At 38.9% G+C, this 27,442-nt stretch overlaps 1 protein-coding gene across 2 annotated transcripts in view; it reads left to right on the forward strand.

The window, feature by feature from the left end:
- npepps (aminopeptidase puromycin sensitive) overlaps nt 1-27,442 on the forward strand; it is a 125,791-nt gene that overhangs the window by 59,849 nt on the left and 38,500 nt on the right. For both annotated transcript variants that reach the window (XM_061224874.1, XM_061224866.1), the window contains exons 7-11: nt 6,744-6,840; nt 6,929-6,962; nt 10,337-10,451; nt 14,726-14,890; nt 25,323-25,427. In XM_061224874.1, coding sequence (XP_061080858.1) covers nt 6,744-6,840; nt 6,929-6,962; nt 10,337-10,451; nt 14,726-14,890; nt 25,323-25,427 — 516 coding nt within the window. The remainder of the gene's footprint in view (nt 1-6,743; nt 6,841-6,928; nt 6,963-10,336; nt 10,452-14,725; nt 14,891-25,322; nt 25,428-27,442) is intronic.

The raw sequence follows: 27,442 nt of genomic DNA on the forward strand, positions 1-27,442 counted from the left end.
TGTAATAAAAATGGTTACACCACGGCACTGAAATAACCGACCACCTAGGGGGAATATGGCATTCTGATTGGGCGTGACATGTCACGTGGTTGCGCATTATTTTTGAGTAACCTTTCTAACCAAACGGGTGTGTAGAATTTTGTCACAGCTAAAATATGCAACAAATATCAATGCGCGCAACATCATGCACAATGGATTTACTCTTGACCCCTCTGCCCTGAACAACTACCGGCCTGTCTCTCTTCTTCCCTTTCTCACTAAAACTCTGGAAGGGGCGGTCTGCTCCCAACTGTCCACTTATCTTCTCCAGAACAATCTCCATGACCCCAACCAGTCTGGCTTCAAGAGTGGCCACTCCACTGAAACCGCCCTGCTCGCGGTCACTGAGGCACTCCACTCTGCTAAAGCAAAATCCCTCTCCTCTGTCCTCATCTTCCTCGACCTGTCAGCCGCCTTCGATACAGTCAACCATGAGATTCTGCTCTCATCGCTGTCTGGGATGGGTGTCACAGGTTCTGCACTCGCTTGGTTTTCCTCCTACCTCTCTGGTCGCTCCTACCAGGTGACTTGGAGGGGCGCAGTCTCCGACCCTCAACCCCTACGAACTGGTGTCCCGCAGGGCTCGGTTCTTGGGCCTCTCCTCTTCTCGCTATACACCATGTCTCTTGGTTCTGTTATCTCTTCCCACGGCTTTTCTTATCATTCCTACGCTGATGACACCCAACTCTTCATTTCCTTCCCCCCCGACACCCAAATCACCACACGGATCTCTGCCTGCTTGGCTGATATCTCTGCGTGGATGACTTCCCATCACCTGAAGCTCAACCTTGCCAAAACTGAGCTTCTCTACATCCCTGCTAAGTCCTCTCTCCGTCAATCGACCTCTCATTGACTGTTGAGGACTTTGTAGTTTCCTCCTCCCGTACGGCAAAGAATCTTGGGGTGACTCTTGATAACTGCCTCACCCTGGCTCCACAAGTATCCTCCACTGCCAGAACCTGCAGGTTCTTTCTGTATAATATACGCCGTATCCGTCATCTCCTGACTGAGAAAGCCACCCAGCTCCTAGTCCAGGCGCTCGTCATTTCCCGCCTGGATTACTGCAACTCCCTCCTAGCCGGTCTCCCAGCATGTGCCATCAAGCCCCTCCAGCTGGTCCAGAATGCTGCAGCCCGCCTGATCACCAGTCAGCCCAGGTCGGCTCATGTCACCCCGCTTCTCATTGGCCTCCACTGGCTTCCTATTGCCGCACTCATCCGTTTCAAGGCCCTAGTGTTGGCATTTCAGGCTGCTAAGGGGACTGCCCCACCTTACATACAATCCTTAATCACTCCCTACTCCCCTGCTAGACCACTCTGGTCTGCCAGCTCTGGTCGCCTTACGGTTCCCTCTCTACGTGCACCTGGCGGTCGAGCTGCACGTTCACGCCTGTTTTCCGTTCTGGTTCCTCAGTGGTGGAATGACTTGCCTACCACTGTCAGAACAGCAGAATCCCTCCCCCTATTTCGACGCAGACTCAAAACCCACCTTTTCAAACTCTACCTTAGTCCTCCCTCCTGATTTCCCCTGCCCCTCCTTTCTGATATCCCTATCCTGCACTTCTGGTGACAACTATGTTTAGAACAGCATTTCCTGTGTATTTTGCTAGTTTCTGGATGTGATGCTCTGACTTATGGTAGAACCTATGCACTTGTAAGTCGCTTTGGATTAAAAACGTCTGCCAAATGACTAAAATGTAAATGTAAATTTGTAATTCATGAAAATAGTCTGGTTATAGCTGACCTTGGTAACAAAAATGTTACTTTAGGCTACATTGCACTTTGCATTGCAGTTACACTTTACATTGTTGGAAAAATAACTAAGGGTGATGTTTCAAGCATGATGTAACCAAGCGTTTTAACTCCGGCAATAATGATAACATAACTTACAACACACAAGGGAGTGAGGAGAGAATGTTCAAAATTGTATTGTCTGTAAATCATTCCGTTAAAAAAAAAAAGAAAAAAAAGAATGTGCCGCAAGTGTAGAGGAATAGCAACACAAAAACTGTTTTAAATAAAAAATAATGATTGGCAAAAGCCAAAAAAATTCACACGCGTACCGAGACCATTATCTTGACCTATGCGCTGACTAGGCTTCCAACATACAATGCATGAATACCTGCTACAGGTGCTGTAACTGGTGGTCTACTTCAAACCACATATAGCACTGGGCAGGCTTCTAGAAATCAATTAGGTAAGTATTTTATTGCTGTATGTACTTGAATTGTATCAATTGTGTCTCGTTACTTTCTATTAGTTAATGCTCTGTAAAAGAAACTAAGAGGTAATCACTGCCAAATTACATAAGTTCATAGTATATATCTGAACTAAATCGATGTTCAGATGACTGTATCCCAATTTTTTGGAATGAAAATGAAAAGGAAGCATAGGATTTCAATAGCTGCTGACTACACATGTTAGCTAAATATATGTTTGCTAGCTAGCTACGTGGCCAACCAACCATAGGAGACGATGTCTAACTTTACTGTTCAAACTAGCTAATGCTACAGCATAATCAGAGCCGGTTACTAGCTAGCTCTGCCTGTCTTGCTAGCTATGATAGCTATCCATGTAATTGATGTAGTGGCGGGCAGTGAAAGAGAATGAACAGAGAATATCATGCCTCATGCCAGGACGTGCTAGCTGTTGATAGCTGCAAAAATATAGGTAACATTACATTAAGACAATCATCCTACCCTGTTGCATAGCTAGCTAACATTTCATTGGCTAGCTAGCAAGCGGCTTTGCATTGAAGGGGCATTCTAACAGCAAAAGGTGTGTTTTTTTCCATTGGTCTATAATTAAAACTGGTGTTTTGACGGCATGTTTCCTCTCCATAATTCAGTCAGTTACACATCCTCCTGATAGTAGGCCTCTCAAACGCAATTTGTTTGTGAATATCAAAATCATAGAGCTAAAAGAGTTCAGCTATCAAAACCTAGGCTCATCAAAAGCATTTTTCCTGTGCATATAGAAACAATACATGCAAGAACCTGTGCTATCACACAAAACTGCTGTTCATCATGCCAAACAAATTCCGTTTAGACCAACAACCTAAAACAAAATAAGTGCATTTCTCATGAATAAAACAAAGACATCCCGGTAGGCTATGTCTTACTGGTTCGTTCTGTACCACTTATGAACTGCTGGCTGATTTATACCTTGTGAGTGTTGTAATATGTGATCTAATTTATAGCCTATTGCCAATATAGCACATTACTCCAGCAGCATAAAGTAAATACATTTACAATGTTTTGGTAGGTTCAGCATTACTGGAGCTTTCTTACAAAGTAGTCATGACATCTTTTTTTAATGTTGATGGACCTCTCCCCAGTTATGTTCATTATGCTTTTCTTTGGGCTGTTTATACTAGTAAAATGAAATTGATGTTTGAAACTCAAGTATTAATGAAATATGATTTAGGAATTAAGGGCATAAAAATACTTTTGTGAGCAGCAGTTCTGCAGGCACAAAGGCCTTCTTAATGAGAGGTCAGAGGAGAAGAGCATCAAACCTCTAAGTGGATGGGCTACAGCAGCAGAAGTCTAAAAAATAAGTCTAATAAAAAGCTAATAAAGTGCTTACTGAGTGCACATATAAAGCAACAACAGAGTGAAAAACAAAATAAATAAGTATATTGCTACAGATATTTAAAGGTGAGAACTTACTGTCCAGCTAGGCAAAATTTGCCTTTCGCCTGAACACAGGAAAGCGTTGTCTCCCACTTCATAAACTACTCCCAACAGAATCTTCTGCAGTTCATCTGACAATTATGAGTGGAGCTGTCTGTACTTCAGCGACAGGCAGCATTTTTTGGTTGAACAGGGACTGGTGGACTGGTTTTAGGGCATGGTTCATTGTCCTGCTGGCACTTTATCAATCAGATTGATAAATGTTCATTTTGGGGCAGTAACAGCAATGAAAATGTTTCATACCTACATCATAATGCTACTTTAGTGATTAATATAGAATGCATTAAATATTAATGACTTTTTTTTTTTTTTTTTTTTTTTTTTTTAACTACTGTGACAATTTCTTCATGTTGACTTCACTTCACTTTTGACCTTTAAATCCTAATGTGGCCCATACATTATATTGTGCTATAAATTAGTATGTTCGCCAACAACCAGCAGAGCTTCATATTTATTTTGCCAACAAATGGTAGAATTGTGCATTGGTCACCTATCAGAAATCATAGTTTTGCACCATTATCCAAAACGTAAATGACAAAGAGTGTTGTAGACAATTACAGTAGTGTTTGAAATTAGGTATAAATTATACTTTATCATTTTTATTTTATAGTTAGGCTGCTTATCACCAGACTTGTTTCAGGACACTTAACCACTTTCTATCTGCTTCATTTATATTTACTATTGCCTGGACAATCTATTTTTCTAAAATAAACAATCACATCCAGGAGTTCTTTGTGTTATTAAATACAAATGGTGCCCTTTAGCTGACATCCAACACAAAGAACTCCTGGATGTGATTGTTGTAGTGGTAGGCTACCTGCACTGTGTGAAATGCATGCGCAGCGACTATGTGCCAGTCATCGTGCTTCCATAAAAAATAACCAATATCAACAGCCAACATACTTGTGATGAAATGTGTACAGCAATTAGTGTCACAACAAGCTTGTTAATATACAATACATCAACATACAATACATTAACAACGTACATTCACAGTACTAATGTCTGTGGGACTCCAGGTGTACACTTAATTGGGTTGCTGGCTCGGCTGATAAACACTTGTGCAAAATGGGCAGTGGTAAATTATACCACTGACGCACAGCTTCAATGGACGGAAGCTAGCTTCGTAGTTTAACTGTGACGTGTTGCTATCAAGCAAAATAACGGGAGTTATTCAATGTTAAGTGGCATGTTCCATTTCTCTCATGCTCCTGCTGAAGCTTGTTAGCTACCTAGCGCTAGCGCACATTAATCGGCTAATGTTCAATTCTTAAGCCTCACTTTTAATAGTTTTGACTGCTGCAATACCACAATAAAACCTGTACTTTATTGACAATCAAATGCCATTTCAAATAATGAATGTAACAGTTTACAGAAACAGCTTTTGTTTTTGAGCATAATTAAGCCGCCTGCGTTTACTGAGTGAATGTACTATTTCCTAACAGTTTTGATACACACTTCTTTGGAGGATGCTTTTGGTTGGATAATTTATGTGACTCACTGAATTATTGACCAATGGAAACATGCTTTCGACACACCAGTTTTAATTATTGACCAATGGAAATATGCTGTTGAAATGCACCTTTTGCTTTTTGGAATGCCCCTTATTGATACGCCCCTTACTCCAGTCTGTAGTTACTCTCAACTCCATTTTGAATCCATGGCTCTGGCAATGTATAATTGTTCTGTGTCACTGGCTAACTGACAAGCAAACTTTTCACTGTTCATTTTCAATTGCCTCATTTCCAGAAATATACATTTTAATAACCGTAGCACATGAAAACCCACTTAGTGGAAAAGGCACTAGTAGGATGTGTTCTAATTGGGTGAGAAATTGTATAATGCTCTAAAAAAATGTATTGAAGGGAGCAACATTTTTTTTAAATGCTAAACTCTTCACTAATCTTTTTAAGAAAAACTACCAAAGAGATTTTAATGAAATTTTCAGGATTATCGTGTTGGCATTACCAAAAGTTTTTTCATGTACATTGGTGCTAGAACAGCGAAGCGGCAAGACTGTGATTTTTGTGTTTGGAATGCAAGTGTCTTGATATGCTTTTGTCTCAGAAAGTAGGACTTCAATCTCCGAACTCATGACTCATTTTTGTTATTCTTAGATACCACTTTTGAGTCTTCCTGACAGGCCTAGCATCAATTATGCTAATTCACTATAGTCATGAACGTGCACTCATTTCTGAACAGGTGGGATTCATTATGTTTCTACGGTCATTTAGGACAGTTTTCTGAAGTTATGAGTGTTTGTTGAATCTGATATGGCGCAATTGTATGGGCCCATCAAAAAAAAGTAAGGGAAATACATTTAAGATAAAAATATGAAAATGTTCTTGCATGAATCCCAATGTTTCATGTTAAACCACCATATGGGGAAATGTGCTTAATAGCATTTTATTCATTTTCATGGTTTAGGCGGGTAGGCTTTTGGACCCCTAGATGTGTTGCAACCCTATACTGCAGAAAAGATAATTCCCTCTTGGAAATGATGAAGAGTTTCATGAGTCAAAACAGTTGATTTGTCAAAAAATTATTATGATCTCCAGCAGTGTACAATTTTCCCATTTTGGCTAAATCTATTTTGAGACATCGGTGCGCACACGTGATCAAGTTTGTATGATTCAGGCAATGTATACCTTTATCCCTTACCTGTTTGTGACAAATATTACCGTTGACAAAGACAAAATAAATGGACTAACATAACATCAGCACTGCACATATAATCAGCAAATATCCCAGCAAATATACTCAAACACCCCATCCTCACCATGTCTCCTCAACACAAATAGGCAGACTGATCACTTGGCAACCTTATTTTAGCAGCAACCCATATCAATCTATTAACACTGAGATTTAGTTAGTGGACAAATAATTTAAAAGCAGAACAAGTGGTAACAATTCTTCTAGATACTGTGCAGTATTCAGACATTTAAAAATGTGAATCAATAAAGTTCTACCTGGAATCTAATGTTAATCCTCATCTTCTCTTCTTCCCCAGGTTGCAACAAAGACTTTACCTTTCTACAAAGACTACTTCAATGTTCCGTATCCATTGCCTAAAATTGATCTTATAGCTATTGCGGATTTTGCTGCCGGTCAGTATACAAAGCAAATTGAAATCATTATTCTGTTTGAGAAGTTGCATAGTGTCCAATTTCTGACATGTGTTTCAATGTCGTTTAGGGGCCATGGAAAACTGGGGCCTTGTAACATATAGGTAAGTGTGTGTGTATTTGCTTTCATATCGAGGACACCACTGGGAATTGAATGCTGCAGTATTACAGCATTATTCTTGGTTCGCTTATGGTGTATTGTATGGCGTTTCTTAAGGTTCACAGAGGACTTTGTTGATGTGCAAATTCAAACTACTGGCAAACTGAATGTAGCTTTCCACTATGCCGTATATATATATATAAAAACAAATAAAGCAATACATGATTGGACAAATGCTGCACGCAACATTGGTAAATCGGCAAGTTGAAAAATAAAGGCTATAATTATGTGTAAGCACTGTTCATAATTGTATTATATCCAACAATCCTTTTTTTTTTTTTTTTCTTAAAATTTTTTCCAGATTTTTCCCTTTTTCTCCCAATTTGGTAGCCAATTGTACCTCGTCTGATTCAATTGGAGGTAGTCGTATTAGATGTACCGCCCGTACCCCGTCCCTCGGCGGCCCGAATGAGAGCGACACGCCTTCTTCAAGCCGTCTCGTCTCGTGCCCGTTGCCGTGATTCCGAGGCGCCCGAGGTGCTTATTGTGCGGCGATCTAATAACCCTGCCAAGTCCCTCCCTCTGGAGCAGCGAGCCAATTATTGCTGCCCCACGTGAGCCGGCCAAACTTGGCTTTTGGCAGGACCGAGAATCGAAACAATTAATTTTTTTAATTGAGACTAACTTCCTTAACCTAATAGTGCAATCACTATCCAACTATCCACTATCCTTTTAAAAAAATATATATATATATATATATATCTAATGTTGACCAGAGCTAGCTTACCTACATTTTCCAGGACTGTGTTTAACTGCTTCAAAAAAAAAGTTGAATTGTTGGCATAAAAGAAAAAGCCCTTAGACCAGTAGTCATATCCATCAGATATTGAAAGTGGAAATTCTCGGCTTTAAAAGGACCACATTAATCATGTCACCTCCTAGATTTCCCTGTGCCATATGAAATCTAATTCGCATAAAAGTAAAATAATTAGACCAGTCCACTATGGTATCTGTACAAAATCCCATTTTTATATTTACAATCAGATTTTCTGCTAAAATAGACCAGATTTATTGACGGCGCCATGACACGGTGTTATCGTTACTGTATATCACGCAAATTGGTCAGAGCCACGGTGGCGCAGCGGACTAAGATGCAGCGGACTTGCGGTTGCAGTTTGTTAGTTAGCTGATCGCCACACAAAAAGCACCTTGGGCGCCTCGGAATCACGGTCACGGTCACGAGCATGAGACGTGACGGCTTGCAGAAGGTGTGTTGCGGGCCTGTACGCGGTGTATCTGACTCGAACTCTAATTTGATTAGATTGGGTATAATTGGCTACCAAATTGGGGGAATTATTTTTTTTAAACAAGTCAGACAGAAGCCATTGGGAAGAGGGATGAAAACACAAAGAATATTTTTAACTGATGCCTTTTTAAAAAATGACACGCGATCGACCAGCATGCCTGGACATAGCCTGCACCGACTGCTGGACATGATGTTGATGTAAATGTAAATCCTTAATTTGACAATTAGCCTATTCTTTGACTTACTATGTTGACATTTAAATGAAACTAAATGGTAAATGGTAAATGGCTGGCATTTATATAGCGCCTTTATCCAAAGCGCTGTACATTTGATGCTTCTTATTCACCCATTCATACACACACTCACACACCAACGGCGACTGGCTGCCATGCAAGGCACCAACCAGCTCGTCAGGAGCATTTGGGGGTTAGGTGTCTTGCTCAGGGACACTTCGACACTGCCTGGGCGGGGGATCAAACCGGCAACCCTCCGACTGCCAGACGGCTGCTCCTACTGCCTGAGCCATGTCGCCCATATATTTTAAGATTGCCCAAAGTAAAATGAGAAAATGCAATAACATTTTTGTCAGTGGGCTACTTGTTTTGTTTTTTTCTCCATAAATTACCTAAATATAAATGCGTCCCCGTGCAGTCATAAGCAGAATCAGTTACATGGTTAATCATTTTCAAAATGGGATGGTAACTGTCAGGCTTTGATGACTAACCTGGGGTGAGTTTTCCAGTAATGATGCGTCGTGAAAATGCGCAACATACTTCACAAATAATTTCAAGACAGCTCTTGAATTTCATGCATGTTTCCAAAAACATTTGAATTTTTCAAGTTATTTGAAGATAGCCTTCCCTTCAGTTAACTCTTCAGGTGAGTTTCAATACGGAATCAAAATGACAATTAAGAGGTTTGTGCCACTTTTTTCCAACACAATTGACATTAAAATATGCTACACAATTTACTGAGTTGGTTTGAAAAGCCTTTTTAATCAACACATTAATCTTGCTGAAGCATGAAGAACGCAAGACCACTTTCCCAAAACTACTGGTATCTGAAATGTGTTTGAGGATAGGGGACAGTAGTTTTAGGTATGTTTAGATAGGTAATTTATTTATTCTCTGTCAGTGCGAAGGCTGTAAGGGATTAACAGGAGATACAACTATTCCCAGGATGTTGTGTAAAAACATTCTTGTCTTACTTGAGTAGCAACAGGTTTTGGGAAACACTCATAAAATCTGTGAATGTCTTGAAGAGATACTTAAAGCCAATACTTCAAGAGATCCTTTGATATTAGTGATTTGATAGTGATTTCAAATTGTATTTGTCATTTAACACAATGTGAAGAAGCTGTGTGTTAATTTACAATTGATTCGTCAGATCGTTGAGACACTTGGTAGTCAATGTAAATGAATGAAGTTCAATGATTAGTTAAAAGAAAAGTATGGTGAGCTCACGAGATGCCACTGATATGAGCCCTTATGATGTATTTGATCAATGTGGACCTAAATAAAGAATTGCGATGTGTGCCTTTGCATGTGTATTTGTGTCTATTTGAATTCTACATTCGGGAAATAAATTATTATTCACCCTTTTAAATTATTGGTTCTTACCATACAAATGGAGGTCTAGGTGTAGTTATAACATTAAAGAGGCCAAAAAGCTTGTGAAACCAGCAGTGCCTTAAAGTAGTAGTTCATCCCAAAATGAATGTTGCCATGGACTTGCCAATATTAGCTGGCAAGGAACTTGTGAAAGTTTTCAATAGTTTTACATGCACACATAGCATTTAGAAGACGCTGATTGTTGACTTTATTGCTATGCCTCCTTCAGGTTTTATTTTGGGTTGCTCCCAACATCAGTGTTAGGTGCCTTGCATTATCTTAGAAGTCATGCAGAAACTCATTAAAACAAATGTTTTTAATCTCTGAATTTGACGTTACAACTGTTTGGAGGTATGTGTTTATACACCGCTGAGTGTACATGTCTGTTTTCTGTTATGTTTGAAAGTAGATGTGTCTCATTGATTGTTTACACTTCCATCTAACACACATTTTTCTCTCTAGGGAGACAGCCCTGCTCATTGACCCCAAAAACTCCTGTTCTTCCTCTCGTCAGTGGGTGGCACTAGTGGTGGGCCACGAACTAGCCCACCAGTGGTTTGGCAATCTCGTAACAATGGTAATCCTTCTCACATGAATACCCTTCTTGCAAAATCATAAGAATCCGTTCAGGACAACTGCCATTTAAGAGGATGCCGACAAATCCCTCTGTCACCCTAGGGAACTAACAACATCAGTGCTGATTAGTCTCTTATCTCTTAGAACTCTAAGGTGACTTTTGATATATTTCACAATCCTCAGTTTTTTACAGATAAAACCAGCCCCACATTTTGTTCACAAGACTTGTCTTGATCAGGTCTGGATATGATATTGATTAGTTGATAGACCCTATTATTTGAGAAAACAATTTTCCCTTACTAAAAAAACAGTACATAAGTGCATCAACAGTTAAAACCCCTCAATTATCTGCTGTGTAAAATGTCTTTATTCAATTTAATTGAATTATTATGAACATATATTAATTATCAGATAAATAGCCAAATTTGTTGATGGGCAGAGCAAGTTGGATCAACCTTTTCCAAATTTCCAACTCACAATGTTTAAAATGAAGGATTTTATAAAGTCTCAACAAAATATTCTAATAGTCTAATTCTGAAGATGAGGGTCGACTAACTGAAACTAAGAATGTTACAGACATGGACAGAATGAAAGAAAATACCATATCATAGCTTTTGTTTCCCAAGATCGTCCCAACAAGGCTGAAATCAACGTCCAGAAACCAAAAGACCGCTGAATCTTCCTGAAATCAGAGATGAAAATGTAAAAATACTGGCGCAGCTGTAAGATTAAATCATCACAATGTGCTCACCAAACACCATGAAACACCAGGCCTGATGGAGAGTTCAGATTCCTCAGATGGTAGCAGCAGATATCATCCCCCAAATGTCCATCACCTTGACTCCCTGTGAGTGTGTCATCCGCCTACCAGAAAAGAAGGCCCGCATTCTATGTGGTTGCCAAGGCAGGAGAAAACACTCCCCTTAATGATCAGAAAGGCAAAGATGTGCTTATTGGGAAAGGTGGAGGTGTGGGAGAGGCAGAACTGTCTTATCTGATACTGTCCATTTTTGCCGTTAGAAGCTGGGCTGAGCACTATGATACTGTTATCAAATAAATTGTATTCTCTCTCTAATGAGACCATGAAACATGAATATAGGATGTACACACGCTCAGTTTCATAATGAAGTTGGTATTGGTTTTCGCTTGAATCAGGGTCTTCTGAAAATGCAGATTTTCAATGGCAGGCTTCAACAACCATTATTTGTTTCAACATTAAGATTTTCAATCAATGATTTTAATTTGATGTTAAATTGCCTTCAAACTTAACATCAAATGGACTTTCAGCATGAAGAAATTTGGGTGTGGTTTAGTCAAAAAGTAATAAAAACTTTGAGGAGCAGTGATAGACAAAACAGACCACATTCCTGTTCATTAACAGAGCAGGCCACTTAATTATGTGGACAATGCAAGTTAGCAAAAATAATTTTCTGGGCCTCAAAGCCAGTAATCAAAATTGGTTATCCAACAATATAGATTATTTCTGAGTTCATTATATGCAGCCTTTTTTTCTTTATTTACCAACAATTCTGATACTTGTGGGGCAGCCGAGTGTACATTTTGGTGGAATCTTTCACTTTGTGATGCAAGCATCAAATTTTACACAGGCGGTTAGTTGAAAATCAACCTCTATATGAGTAAATGTCATGCTCTACCAGGGCACACTGGTGATATCGCTGCTGTGAAACTCAGTTCAGTGTCAGCTTCTGTAAAGTAATACTATTAAAGGTACAATGGGTAAGATTTGTTAAAACATTGTTTTAAGACCATTGTAAATCCCTTCCTATCTTTGAAAAAAGCTCATTGATATGCCGACTCACCCTCTGCCGGTGTTTATACAGTTGATGGCCTGAAACTCTATACCAAAACATTGTATAACTGTACAACAATTCAAGATCATTGGTTCTAATTGCCATAGCCAATGGCGTTTCAACATCAGTGCACTTAAAGAGAAGAGGGAGGGATAAATTGTGGTTTGAAGGTGTTTGTTGCTGCTATTGCTCTCTTGACCATTAGAAGTTTGAAAATACCTATTGTACCTTTAAGTGTCCAAAATAATATCTAATTCGCCCCCATGTCAGTTAGATATCCATAACTGAATTGACAGGATGTACCGGCACGGGAGAGCCGAGCCAAGGATGATGGGGCTTTAGTCATCCGGATGGTGGACAAATCGTCTGGGACAGTGGATGAATGATCGGACTAGATGTAGGGCACTTTAATGCATCAACCTAGTTATATTCTATACAAGAAAGTGCTTACAATTAAAGTGGTGGAAGGATAAGCCCTAGGCCAGTGTTTCCCAACTCCAGTCCTCGGGACCCACATTACTGTTGTAACCAGTAACTTACATACTTGATTTAATGATTGAACCAATCAAACCACAAAAATGCCCTTGATTAGTTAAATCAGGTGTGTGAGCTACTGGTTACAACAAAAACCTTCTGGCAAGTGGGTCCTGAGGACTGGAGTTGGGAAACACTGCCCTAGGCCTTTAATTGTTTATTACCCTATGTTCTTGAATATGGCTGACATTGGAGAATCTTTCTCCAAGGGGCGAACAGATTGGAAGTGTTGTCTTTGCAGATTCAGTGGCAGTGGCCAGAGTTTTATGGCGAAGAGAAGTTTGTTCTCATGTTTGGTGGTCTGCATATAGAGATGGCTGTCCTGAGATCCATAGGAACACTACTTCACACCCTATCAGTCAGGTGCTCTCGTTGAGTCTGGTGTAGCAACTCAAGGTACAGCAGATTTGTTCTTGTCAGTCTCTAGTGTCACAAAGGCACACTAGATAACAGCCTGCAGTCTCTACAAGCTCTTGACAGCAGCTTATGAGAAATTCAACAAAGAGGCTTTAAAAGTCAATTGATTTGTTGAATCTGGAAGACTGGTTTGGAATGTGCAAGCAGTTTCAATTTTGGTACCTGGTGTTGACAATGGAATTTTTACGCTAAATCGTTTCAAAGAAGCACATTTTGGTCTCTCCTGTGAAGCCATCACAGAGCTGATACCTTATTTATTTGCCAATGACAATGTGAATGATTTTTGTTGCCGTTCTGTACACCTCAGACATGTTATCACTTGAAAAGCAACACCCGATGTGGCGAGAGCTCTCTGCAGGAAACTTTGTTGTCCACAAATCAGACCGACTGTTCTCAGCAATGGCAATAGACCAAGCCCATGAACAGGCAAATGCTGTTATAAAGGGCGATTGGCCTAACTGAAGATCCATCAACACTCAACCGATGGATGGTTACTCGGCCTGAAGTGAGCTAGCCATTGAGAAGAATTAAAAATCATCAGATGTCAAGAATGAAGCTCAACATAGTGAACCTCATAATCTGGCACAAAAGGCTCAAAACATATTTCTTGATATTTGTTGAGGGTAGAAAAGCTAACCATTGTTTTACAGGAGTTTCGTAATCCTTTTCAGAAGAGTCAGATGACCTTCTTACCCTTAACACAAAGGACATTGCCAATCCTGAGAGTTCTGTGTTAGTAGCCGTCAAATGTATGACTTCTCCATGTTTCAAAACATTGGTATTGACCTCTCAAATTTTGGACAGTTTGTTTTGATTATAGGAAGATCATTTGTATTTGGTGGCCATCTTGAGAAATGTTCGATTTCTGTCAATTTCTTAACAAGCAGCCTAAAGGTGAACCACATGCAAATTTTCATGCATGCATCACAAACTGAACGATTTTGCGCTTAGCTGCCCCTCTATTTTCCCGCAAGAAGGAAAATACTCAAGAAGCAACGGGGGAAATGATGGCTATAGAATGCTCGAGACTCCGGTACTCGCGTAGCCTCCATGGTGTGCACTTCTTTGTGGTAGATAGCCAGGAATAGGCCTTTGCAAGCTTGTGTTTGCCAGTGTCTAACGGCGTGCATACTGAAAAGTTTGTTTATGTAGGCAAAATAAATGTTTTATGCAAGCCTAACAAACAATACACCATTGAAAAAATAATTTTATTCGCTAAAATGCTGCTCAGTCATCACTTTAATACCGTACCTCTAGCCGGTTATAGTCTGTTGCTTGCACACAGCGGGGGGTCATTGCTGATGGAATGTGATTTCTTAATTGAAGCACCACTCTTAAATTTAAATTGGTGTGATTTGTTATTTTAGAGAATCTTTTTATTGTACCCTCTATTTTAGTTAACTGTAATCCCAAGAAGTTGTATTTGCATATTTTCTGAAATAACATTGCCTTCTGGTCCTGTTTTTGTTGTTTTAAGATGTTTTTCATCTGACCAAATATACCCTGACTGCAGGAGTGGTGGACTCATCTGTGGCTGAACGAGGGCTTCGCATCCTGGATTGAGTATCTGTGTGTGGACTACTGCTTCCCCGAGTATGATATCTGGACACAGTTTGTGTCTGCCGACTACACCCGAGCACTGGACCTGGATGCACTGGACAATAGCCACCCCATAGAGGTACTTTTCCCACTCTAATCTGTGCACTTAATTCCTTCAGGGTTCCCACAGGTCCTTGAAATCCTTGAAAATTTGTGAATTTGAGGGGGAAAAAACCAAGGCCTTGAAAGTTTTTGAAAATAGACATGGGTCATTGAAAGTGCTTGAATATATATATTTTTAATAATGGAAATATAAGTTATTTATATATATATATATATATATATATAATTTATTTATTATTTGTACTTAATTTTTTGGTACTGTAAATAACATTTGGTTACATTCCACTGTGTGTGTCGCCTGCCATCTGTAAATAGCACCACCTGCCTCAGTGCGACGGTCATTGGTCAATAGCTGTATTTACATGATGCAGGTTAAACGGCGCCAAGCAAGCTAAAAAGCTATATCGACGGTCAGCTAGTGCCTGGAAAATGCAAGTTTTGGAACTCATGGCTCACAAAAGCCATATGTAAAGAATGGCTATTCAAAGATTCCACTGGACGTCCATATGGCCCAATGTAGAGCCTGCAGTAAATCAATTAAAGTTCACGCGATGGGCGAAGCTGTGTTGACGAGTCATGCAACTGGGGCATCATACCGGACGGCACTGCTCAAGCTAAAAGCAGGTTAACAGGTAGAAGGGAATAATAACCATTTGCTAGTTACTAACTAGTTACTAATGTTCATACCTAACGTCTTTTTTTTATTAAGAGAAACTATTTTGAGGAAGAAAGGTTTTTGTATTATTTTTTTCAAGAAGAAGTTGAGACTGTTTCAGTCTTGTGTATAAAATAGTTAGCTACAACAGCTACTGAAACATTTTCTTGATAAAAAATTAGGAGGAGAAAACTGGCTCTTGCTCTGATTTTTGAAGTTGAATAAAGTGGAGGATGTCCATTTTCTGTAGCTAGCTACATAATAAAACCATGTGAGACCTGGCTTAATTAGAGACCCGAGTTAATGACATGATAGCCTACAGAGGGGGGCACAGTATGCTGGTTACTCCATCTAGTTACACTACCAGACAAACAGTCTAGTTTTGCTAACGACAAGCAGTAAATGCACTGTGTATGATCCATTGAGGTGTGATCGCAGCCCAACCCTGCGCTCTGGCAGGATTGCACGCAGTCATATTTTCAGTTTTCAATCTCCTGATTGACGGTTTAGCTTGTCATAGTGCATGCCTGATCAGATTACAGTCTTGGTTGACTGGTGAAGTTGTGTACCGTACAGCTATGGCGATATATTGAGAGTAACGTTAGAGAAATACCCCACTTTAATTGGAATAATTGAAATGAACAGTAATTTAATGTATTTATTTTAAGGAGAACCATAGTGTTAGGGTGCACCTATGGTGGAAGACATGAAGGACGAGGGACTGCGGTGATGAGGTGCTGAAGGTGTATTTTATTTACAGGTGCAATGGTGGCGGTGCAGAAATATTTACAGTGACGACAAAGTGACTTTGACTGTGGAATGATTGTTGGTGCCAGACAGGGTGGTTTGAACATCCGGTGAGCAACAGTTCTGTGGGCAAGAATGCCTTGTTAATGAGAGCGGTCACTGGTGAATGGCCAGACTGGTCAAAGCTGACAGGAAGGTGACTGTGATGCAAATATCCACACATTACAACAGTGGTAAATTAATTGCTAATAAAGTGAGTGTATATGTAATTTAATCTGGAGACTGAGATGGCCATTGCAGAACATGGTTGTTTTTGATGTATGCTAGGAGTCACTATCCTGCTGGAAATCTACCTATGACCAAGACTTCTTCGTAGCAGAGGCGACCAGATTTGCTGCCAAGATTTCCTAGTACTTCGTTGAATTTGTTGTGCCATTGATCTTAAATAGTGCACCTGGACCACTGGCAGCAAAACATCTCCAGAGCATCAATGACCCACAATACATGTGAGGTGCTTCTCCTTTTATGCATTCCATTTTGCCGCCAAACATGTTGATGGTGTGTGGCCAAAACGTTCAATTTTGGTCTCATGTGACCATAGCACTCAACAGGCTTGGTTTTGTTTATTGTGCTCAGCAAGAGCTGTCTTTGTGCCACCCTTCCAAAGAGTTCCAAAAAATGTATCATGTGATGATGGCTCATTCACACTATTCAGGCAAACAACAACACATGCGGTGCTAGCGGAGAATGTAGAAAGAGATCGCAAAATGTCAGCAATCTGGCACTATTTTATAAAATCTTATAAAGCATTTGAAGGCACATAATGCGAAAGAGCATGATTGGTTCATCGTGGTTCCCCTAATAGAAGATTTGACATGCAAATTCGAACTACTGGCAAACTGATCGTAGAACAGAATGAACAAAGTAGCTAATACAAAATTGGATAAATGCTGCACGGAATATTACAATACGCAGTTTCCATTCTAAACAAGCAATCCGTGGCCATTTTCATGCCAATCAAGTCTATCAGGCAGAAGCCATTGGGAAGAGGGATGAAAACATGAAGAATTATCATTTTAACCGATGCATTTTAATAAATGACACAATTGACCAGCGTGCCTGGACGTAAACTCCAGGGATTTAACTACAGCCTTCTGCAGCTGGGAAGCTACACTGCATAATGTCAATGTAAATGTAAATCTTTAATTTGGCAATTACGTTATTATCTGACGTACGGTGTTGACATTTAACTATTAAGATGGCCCAAAATAAAGTTTGAAAATTAAATAAAATTTGTCAGTACTGAAAGATACGACCCCTAGCAGTCATAAGCGGTATCGGTTACACACAGTTAACGTTATATACGTGTGTATATATGTGCATATCTATATAAATGTATATTTGTGTGTATATATATATATATATATATATATGTATATGTATATGTATATGTATATGTATATGTATATGTATATGTATATGTATAGTTGGCCGTCTGGCCAAACTGAGTTATAACCAGGCAAGAAATCCCTTCAACTGACTATCAGACCTTCAAAAGTCCTTTGTTGAGAACCTGCCAGAAGGACGAGCATCTCAGCAGCACTCAATCAGGGTATAATTAGGTTGTACGACCAAATTTTACCATGAATTGTGCCGATGCTGAAATCCATGCCTCTTCAGCTGTATTGCAGGCATGAGATTATTTTCCATCTGTCAACAGCCGTGATGTCTGAAGCATGTAACCTACAAATTGGGCAGTATAAATGTTGCCTAGCAGTTTGGCGATATGTGAATAATGTAGACAGAAATGTAATTAATGACCTCCCTACATGCGCTTATTTTCATGCGCTTAGTGTGGTTTGTATTCAAATCCATCATATTGCACAATAATGAAAAGGAACTTCCTAAAATAGGCATTCATGAGACATTAACCCTCTGGGGTCGGAAAACATCTGATCAACTTTCCTTTCCACTTTGATGATTCACTTTGTGAGATTTTACCCGCCAGGTGCAACGAACATATTGACAGAAACCTTAAAATCGCAATGCACCTATTGACACATAATAGTAATAGTTTCAAAACGTTTAAAATTAGGTCAGTAAGACCACTGCGATTTCTTGATCTTTACTCATATGTGAGTTTCGCTGAACTCAAATTCGGGCCCATTTCATTCTAATTGAAACGAGGTGATAATTATTCTCTGGCAGCAGTGGGGCGATGCCATGTGCGAGAACACCAACTGTAAAGCATGATACAATGACATACAGAAGCATAGGCTATTCACTTATTTTGAGGTCAACATTTTTCATCACGGAACACGTTTCATTATGGAAACACACTGTGGAGCAAAGAGTGTGATGTCCCCCTGTGCTTGCAGCTAAACAGGAAAAATGAAAAATGGCATGCAAAACTTTGAGGTGTTTGCAAATGGCGTCTTCATTGTATGTGGTTTGTGTGGTGATTTCAATAAATTCCTGCATCAAAAGATTTATTTGTTTCTGTCTTCTAAATGGCTCACTGAGTATTACTTTGTGTAAGGGCTTTGTCTTCGAGGTAGGGAGAAGTCAGGGCAGGTGTGAAAAGACTACTTACCTGGCAGGACTGCAGACCACATAAATATTCATTGAAGAAAGGTCATTAGCCCTCCCATTGTCAACTGCTGCTGACACATATCAGAGCATGGCACAGTCACCAATTTTCCTCATTTTGCCCTCAGCCGAGGCATTCAAATATTGTGTTAAAGCAATAGAAAAAAAGAATGTGAAATGCACTGCGCTACAAAGTAAAAAACGTGTTTGAAACCGTGCACTATTTCTGAAATCGTGGACCACTATTCTTTCTGTACCTCACATTTTTACGTAAATAAATAATATCTACCCGTCTTCCCTGTGTGACAAATTTCTACATGCATGTTTTTTTGTGCAAATGATACAACATATGGAAAAAGGGTAATATGAAGTATCACCCAAATTATCCAACAATTGCATTCAGTGTTTCATATTGTATTCCATGAGAGATTCTTTTTTTAATTTATTATATTTCGGCAGAACTCCAAGCATGTTGGTGGCATTACATTACTTTACAGGCATTTGGCAGACAATCTTATCCAAAGTGACGTACAGTGAAGTGCAAATCGGACACATGGACAAGTACAATGTATGACAAAAGTATGGTTACAAGTCCTAGCGTGACCACATACAAATGAAGAATACATCAACTAACTTGAAGAATACATCAGCGTGCCTACCACGATTGGCAGCTAGAATACCCCGAGCAGCATCATGCTGTGGGGGTGCTTTTCAGTGACAGGGAGACTAGTCAGAATTGAGGGAAGGGTGAATGCAGCCAAATAGAGAGGTCCTTGAAGAAACCCTGCTCCAGAGTGCACACAATCTCAGACTGGGGTGTCTGTTCACCTTTCAGCACAATGGCTCGAAGCATAGAGCAAAGATTCAAAGATTCAGAGATTCAAGGGTTCAAATTGTATGTGGTCACGCTAGGACTCGGAAGGGGTGACATGGTCACAACCTGTTTTTCATGACTCATTTTATTACTGGAATTTCAAAAGTAATTTTTTCTATTAACATGTTTCACATGTGTATAGCCAACAAATATCAGACCAAAATATGAAGTAAGCAGCTGGAGTTTAATTGTGCTTATAGCGGACACTCTTCTGTAGGTTTATGTGGTGACTGTCATTGCAGTTCGCAAGACCTTTTCACCTTATTATTGCTTGATAGCATGCCTCAAACTATTGCCACCAATTCTTGACCAGACTTTATAATTTCAGAGATTTTCTTTTTGTGGCTTCCGAATCCTTTTCGAGCCATCATTCCTCCGCCACTGTATCGTAAATCCTTTTGCACAAGGTGCTGCTTTTCCCACTCTGACTTCAGCCGCCTCTGTGTCTTTCAGAAAACTTCTTCATTTTAGCTGGAAGGCCACAGCATTGCTCCGCGGACCTCAATCAATTGTCACCTGTTTATAAAGTCATCTAATTTTTTCTGAAAACCATAGGTGTCAAAATGATTAGCACCCATAACAATTATTGTAAAGAAACAAATTGCCAATAGCAATTTATTTGAGTTAATTTCAGTCTAAATTGAGTACAGTACTGTGCAAAAACTTCGGCACATGCAAAAAAGTTTCTAAATATTGAAGAGCAGTAAACTGTAAAAGCTAAATCAAATCAAAATTTGTTGTGACCCATGTGATTTACAGGCTTCAATGAGTCGGGTTAATATAATTCCAAGGCTGAACTTTTTTTTCTGAAGTAACTCCATGCCTTCTAAAATATCCAGTTGCAATGGCTGTTCTGTCTGGTGTTAGTGATCATGGGTTCCTCTAAACAGTTTCAGAATGAAATTTCCACCAAGAAGGAGAAGGCTACAAAAGCTCAAGGTTTCAAACTGCCCATTTTCACTGTCAAAAACATTATTCAAAAATGGAAGATAAATGGAAGGCAAGGTCTGGAAGACCAAGAAAGATTTCAGATAGATAGAATGGCCTGGTGATAAATGCTCAGAAGAACCCATACATCAGTGCAAAAAAGCTGCAAAAAAGAGTAGCAAACGCAGGTCTGTTCAACAATACAATGTTCTTTAAACAACAAAGACCTGCATGGCAGAGTTGCCAGAACAACCCCAACACAAAATTAAGCGTCTGAAGTATGCAAAAGAAAACTTTGTGAAGCCTGAAGCCTTTTGGAGCAATACTCTGGACTGATGAAACCAAAATTGAACTTTTTGACCGCATCCAAAGAAGGTATGTTTAGAGAAAAAAGGGGGGAAGCCTTTGTAGAGAAGAACACCTTGCCAACTGTGAAGCATGGAGGTCGCACTGGAAACTGCGAGTGGAAGGAAGAATGGATTCTACCAAATATCAAGAAATTCCAGAGGCTAATATTGAAAGGACAGTCCAGACATTGAAGTTGAAGATTGCGTATTCTGGCAAGACTGATCCAAAGCATCAAAATCAACAATGAAGTACCTCCGGGATATACTGATTAAGGTTTTTGGAATGACCCCCAGGCTTGATTATTATTGAAAATCTGTGGAGAAATCTCAAACATGCCGTATAAGCAAGGAGGCAGAATAATATTTCTGAGCTAGAGGTGTTCTACCAAGAAGAATGAGGAAAAATTCCAAAAGCAAGAAATGAAAGACTCAGCTGACTACAGGAAGCATTTACAAGCTGTTATAGTTGCCTGAAGTTACAAAGTATTAACTGACAGGTTTCCCCAAACAGGGTCTTTTTCCTTTTTTGCTATTTTGAAACCAAAAAAATACAAAGTAATCTTGTATTGAAGAAGTGTGTCACGTTTAATTGTAAAAGGCTTTTTTTATTTTTTCACTCTACTGTTGCCAGTGCATGGGAACCTAGCACTGGAATAATATGCTCATATTCTTTAGTCCTAGTCAAGATGCGTGCGGCTGTATTCTGCACAAGCTGAAGATTCTTTAGTGAGGCACTAGAGCAGCCAGATAGCAAGGCATTATAGTAATCTAACCTAGGTGTAACGAGCACAGATCAGTTTCTCTTCATCCCCTGCTGATAACAAGTATGTAGTTTAACTATGCTCCATAACTGAAAGAAAGCAACTCTGGATACATGTTTTATGTGCTTGTCAAAAGTTAGGTCTGGGTCAATAGTAACACCAAGGTCTTTTACTAAAATATTTGATTTAAAGGTATAATAGGTAAGATTTTTGTGTTAAAACATTGTTACAAGACCATTGTAAATCCCTTCCTGTCATTGAAAAAGGCTCACTGACATGTTGATTCACCCTCTCGTCCTTAAATTTGGGTTTCAAATATACATCACTCTGTACCAAAACATAGTACAGCTGTGCAATAATTCAATCTCATTGGTTGAAAATTGGTTCTTATTGCCACAGCCAATGGCATGGAAGCTTATTCGGATTGTTCCCGTGTAGCTGCCAAAATTGCACTCCCGAAAGGCTTTAACTGAAACTCTGTATACTATTGCTTATTATCCAAGCGAAGACTACATATCTAGTTATAAAACAATACCGGTTCGCTGTCGATAGCAACAAGCAAATTAGCCATAGTTAGACAAATTTATGAACATGGTAGCGAGCGTTGCAAGCATAGTTGCAGAAGCTTTGTGCATCAGGTGGCTATTTGTAAACTAATAACTAATATGCTTGTTGCTACCGATAACAAACTGATATCGTTTTATAACTAGTGCAATTTGGGCAGCTATATGTTCCTTTTATCTCTTTACGTGTTCAATCATGCATGTTTAGCTAAACCCTGATTTGTCTCAAACTGTAAGTCACAGTTGCATTCAGTGTGGTAGACTATCATATCTTTCTTATATTACCAGATAGTTACAATAAGTCGCTTGCTCATAATATAGTTCTAACCTTTTTTTCCAAGAACACTACGAAAAGGCGGCAGGCTCTGTCGCGTTTGTCACTATCAGCTTTCCAAAATGCATGAGAACACAGGACTGTATAATAACACTTTATTGTGTGTTATATTCCTATTCATAGACTGGGAAGGATCTGGGTTGTGGTTTAAGGGTGTTCGTTGTTGCAGTTCCTCTCTTGACCATTAACAGTCCAAAATGATCTATTGTACCTTTAATTAAAATAATCATGATAATAATTTAGTGTAAAGGTACACATTTTCTCCCTTATTCTTCTTGCCTGAGACCAATAATTCAGTATTTTCTGAATTAGCAGAACGCAGAAATTTCGAAAGCATCCAAACCTTTATATCTACAATACAAGCCTCTAACCGAGAGATTGGTAGCGCTTCACCAGGTTTCATTGTGATATACTCAGTGGGCACCTTATTAGGTTTTTTTTAGACTTAAGTCTTCTGCTGCCGCTCTTAGAGGTTTCACACATTGTGTGTTCAGAGATGCTCTTCTGCATACCACTGTTGTAATACGTGGTTATTTGCATTACTGTCACCTTCCTGTCAGGTTCAGCCAGTCTGGCCCTTCTTTTCTGACCTCTTTCATTAACAATGTGTATCTACCTACATAATGCTGCTTTTTGTTTTGCACCATTCACTGCAAACTCTAGAGAGTGTTGTGGATCCCAGGAGATGAGCAATTTCTGAGATACTCAAACCGCCCTGCCTGTCACTTTGATCATCGCATGGTCAAAGTGACTTATCAGAATGGGGAAGAAATGTGATATATTTGGTCTGAAAAACAGCTGAACCTCTTAACTCTGTCTGTATGCTTTTAGTTGCTGCAACATGATTGGCTGTTTAAATATTTGCTGGTGTATAGGTGTACCTAATACATTTCTGACACCGAGTGTATCAGTGTCATCCGCATAGCAGTGAAACTACATTCTGCGCATGAATAATAGTCTCAATATAGTAAATATTGTCTGCCTCAGATGTTCGATATAGGGATATTGTCAGCTTTAGGATATAATTGCAAATCCCTCATTCTGAGGTGCACCTTGCACAATTAAAGTTTTTTTGCAGACTGCTCTCAAAAGTGGCCTGTTACTTTCTATTTTTCTATTTAATGAAATAGAAAAAAATGCTCTCAAATTTCTCTTTTGCACTGTACTGTATATTTTGTCATTACACTTGCTGTTCCACTGGAGTATAAAAATGAAGTAACAAGCATGCAAAATCCCTTTGTCATCCATCAGCTGTTAATTAACATTTTGTAATGGATACAAAAAATAAACTGTTAAACACACCATTTAATTTAAATAAAAATAATAATTTAAAAAAGTGTACTTGCCAGGAAGAGTACTGAAGTCCACATTGTCCCCACTGATAGTGAGGAAGATGGTGAGGTAGGCCATAAAGGTCCTTAGGATTTCAGTGCAATATTTGATTGAGAGAGGAAAATGACCAATGGTGACTTCATAAACTTCGCAAAGGAGCAATTCGCATCTGTAATGAATGAGTTGACTCAGTGAATTGAATATTCTGTACTATTCACAGGCAGTTGGATCCCTCTTGTGGTTAACGTTAGCATATTTTTGAATGCAGGCTTTTTATATTCTGTCATGGACTAATTTATCATGGAGGCTATGTGGTTACTTCATTTTCAGTTTTTTTACATTAACAGTTACCAGGAGAGTAAATAGTTTCCTTGTTGTTTTTAAAATATGACTTGCATGTGGATAATGTATTATTTTGCTATCCCACCTTTAAAATTGTAGGTTGAGTCCTGTCAGTAAGAATGATGTATTCTTAAGGAAAGTGAGTAAAGAACGTGTGTTGCTTAAAATTTGCCTACCTTGGCATAATTGGACCTAACTACTTTTTGCTTCACCATCCTCAAATTCTGCATTTGCTGTAAATATAGGACAGAATTTGTCTGTAGCAGCGTTCACACAGCGGATGGTAGATGGCAGTGCGAAAATTGAATGTCATTGTTGTCAGTGAGATTGATTGAGATTCTTTGATCGTGGAGTGATTGTTGGTGGCAGACAGGGTGGTTTGAGTATCTCAGAGAATGAGAATATAATGAGAATATCTGCAAAGAATGGTGCAAAAAACAAAAAAAAATTCAGTGAACAGCAGTTCTGCAGACAGAAACGCCTTCATGAGACATCAGAGGATAATGGCGAGACTGGTCAAAGCTGACAGGAAGGTGACAGTAACGGAAATAACCACACATGACAACAGTGGTATTGCAGAAGAGCATCTCTGAATGCACAACACATCATAACTCTAAGTGGATAGGCTACAGCACTAGATGTCTAAAAAAAGAAGTCTAATAAATGCCTAATAAAGTGCTCACTGAGTGTATATGATCTACGGCATAGTCCAACATGTCATCCAACAAAAGATTTTTCTCCCCCTGGCAGAATGTTTTGTTTTCTCAATTGATGGGAACCATACCACAGTTTGATTAGAATCGGCCTCAGACTACTGTACAGAGAAACTTGGGTACAGTTCCTTGGTCTGCACATGGCTTCAGAAAATGTTTTGAACCATTCATATCGATTCCATGATCATTTGGTTGTGTTTTTCAAGGCATTGAATGTCAATGTGTGTTCAAAGTTTGAATTAATTATTTCTTTTTGGAATGCAGGTGAATGTGGGGCACCCATCAGAAGTGGATGAAATCTTTGATGCCATATCATATAGCAAAGGAGCATCTGTGATTCGTATGCTGCACAACTACATAGGAGATGAGGTGAGGAGCTAGAAATAAATACTTAATTTTTATTTGATATACATTAATAAAATCAGTGTTCTCCCCAGCATGTTCTTTTTTATTATTATTTTTTTTCTTCATTGGAAGTCTCAAAAATGGTAACAAACCCACTTCCAGTGATGGTCAGCGATTTGATTTGCAATTCTTAATTTATTCTAACAATGGCAGCATCCAAGAAGGCAGCTGAATTACCTCAAAGGTTTTCAGAGATCAACAAAAGGTTTACGCCAAACAGCAAAGAAGTTGCTACAATAGCTGGCCAAGCTATTCAGGCCCAGAAAGATGCAATGCTGACAGATGTAATGAGGACTACTCTAACTTCATTACACAATTTCATTCCTGAAAATGTTACAGTGCTTAGATCTTTGAAGGAAGAAGTGGTAACTTTAGCAAAAATAATGGCCTTAAGACTTTTGATACACAAAGCTAATACCTAACATTAAGTATGAGGATAAAACATATTTTATGTTGCTTCATGTTACCTCTAGTTAAGTTTCTTTGTGGTTAGGGGCACCCTGAAGGCCTTTTTGGGTCCCATGTTACCATAACATAACTCTATGGCATTGTCGGTGGCAATGTTTACGTATTTACATTTTTAAAAAATTGATAATGGTTTATAAGTTACGGTATAGTTAGTATCTTTAATATTTTGAATAGCTTACATCTGCACGTATGGTAAAATAATATGGTCATTTTGTAAGGGTTGTATAAAGACTTGGATAGGTTTCCTATATACGATATACAATAATAATAATAATAATAATAATCATAACAATAATTATGAAATGTAGAAGATCCAGAGAAAGAAAAGTAGTTTGCAATAAGAAGATCCTGAGAAAGAACAGTACTCAAATGCAAACTAATAAAAATAAGAAGATCCTGAGAAATTAGTTTGCAATAAGTAGATCATCAACTAACACCATGTTAGGTCTTTAAAGGCATTTATAATACTTTTTATTAAATGTTTAACTTTTTCATAATTTCTCCATTATATGCCGTAATTAGACACCATGATGTGGGCATATTCCAATACTAATGAACATACCTTTTCACATATAAACATGTAACAATATCTTCAGAAAATAGTTTTAAAATTTACATTTAAAATTTCATTTGTTATCTTAAAACGCAACTGCAGATGGGTTGCGGTTATGAGGCTTCATGAAAAATGTGATAAATGACAAAATAAATGCGCAAGTGGAAAATTAAATTAGCCAAGATTTTGACAACATGATTTTCAAAATGACATTTATCCTATTCATTCATCATTAAGTCCTTTAAAAATTGTGGACAAAGCATTTTACTCTTGTGTGTGCTTAAAAATATTTTGAAAACTGATATAGCTTTTGTGGATGCTCACTCTTTATCAATAACACAGCTTCACTACTGACTGGGAACTGGGGGGGGGGGGGGGGGACTGGCACCCCCCCAGTTATTGGCTTTGTGATGTCTGCTTTTCTTACTTAAACAGAATGACTTGAAAGGAAGTTTGTAGCTTAGTAGTTATTTGAAGAAACTTAATGGTTAGGAAATGATCCAGAATAAGTCATGCCAAGTGAAATGTACAGTGCAGTTAGTATTTGGACAGTGGTACAATTTCACATTTCACATTTTACAAGATTTGGTTAATCACAGTTTAAAGGAACTAGATTGCGTTAATCCGTAATTTTGTCATCCATCAGCATGGGAAGAGCCAAAGAACTGTCATTCCAAAAGAGACCAATTGTAATTGACTTTTTCAAGTCTTGTAATGGGTACAAAAATACATAAACAGTTACATACCACTTAGGCAATAATAAAGCAAATGGAATGGTTGCAAATTTACAAGGAAGAGGATGCAAGTGCACCTTGTCCCTGTGGATGGTGAGAAAGATGTTGAGGGAGGCAGTAAAGAAACCAAGGATCACAGTTCAAGAACTGCAGAGCTTGATTGCATCTTGGGGTCAAAAAGAAAACCAATAAACTCTTAGGAAGAAAAACCCCTTCCTCAGCTC

The sequence above is a fragment of the Conger conger genome, chromosome 2 (assembly GCF_963514075.1).
Source record: "Conger conger chromosome 2, fConCon1.1, whole genome shotgun sequence".
Classification (NCBI taxonomy): Eukaryota; Metazoa; Chordata; class Actinopteri; order Anguilliformes; family Congridae; genus Conger; species Conger conger.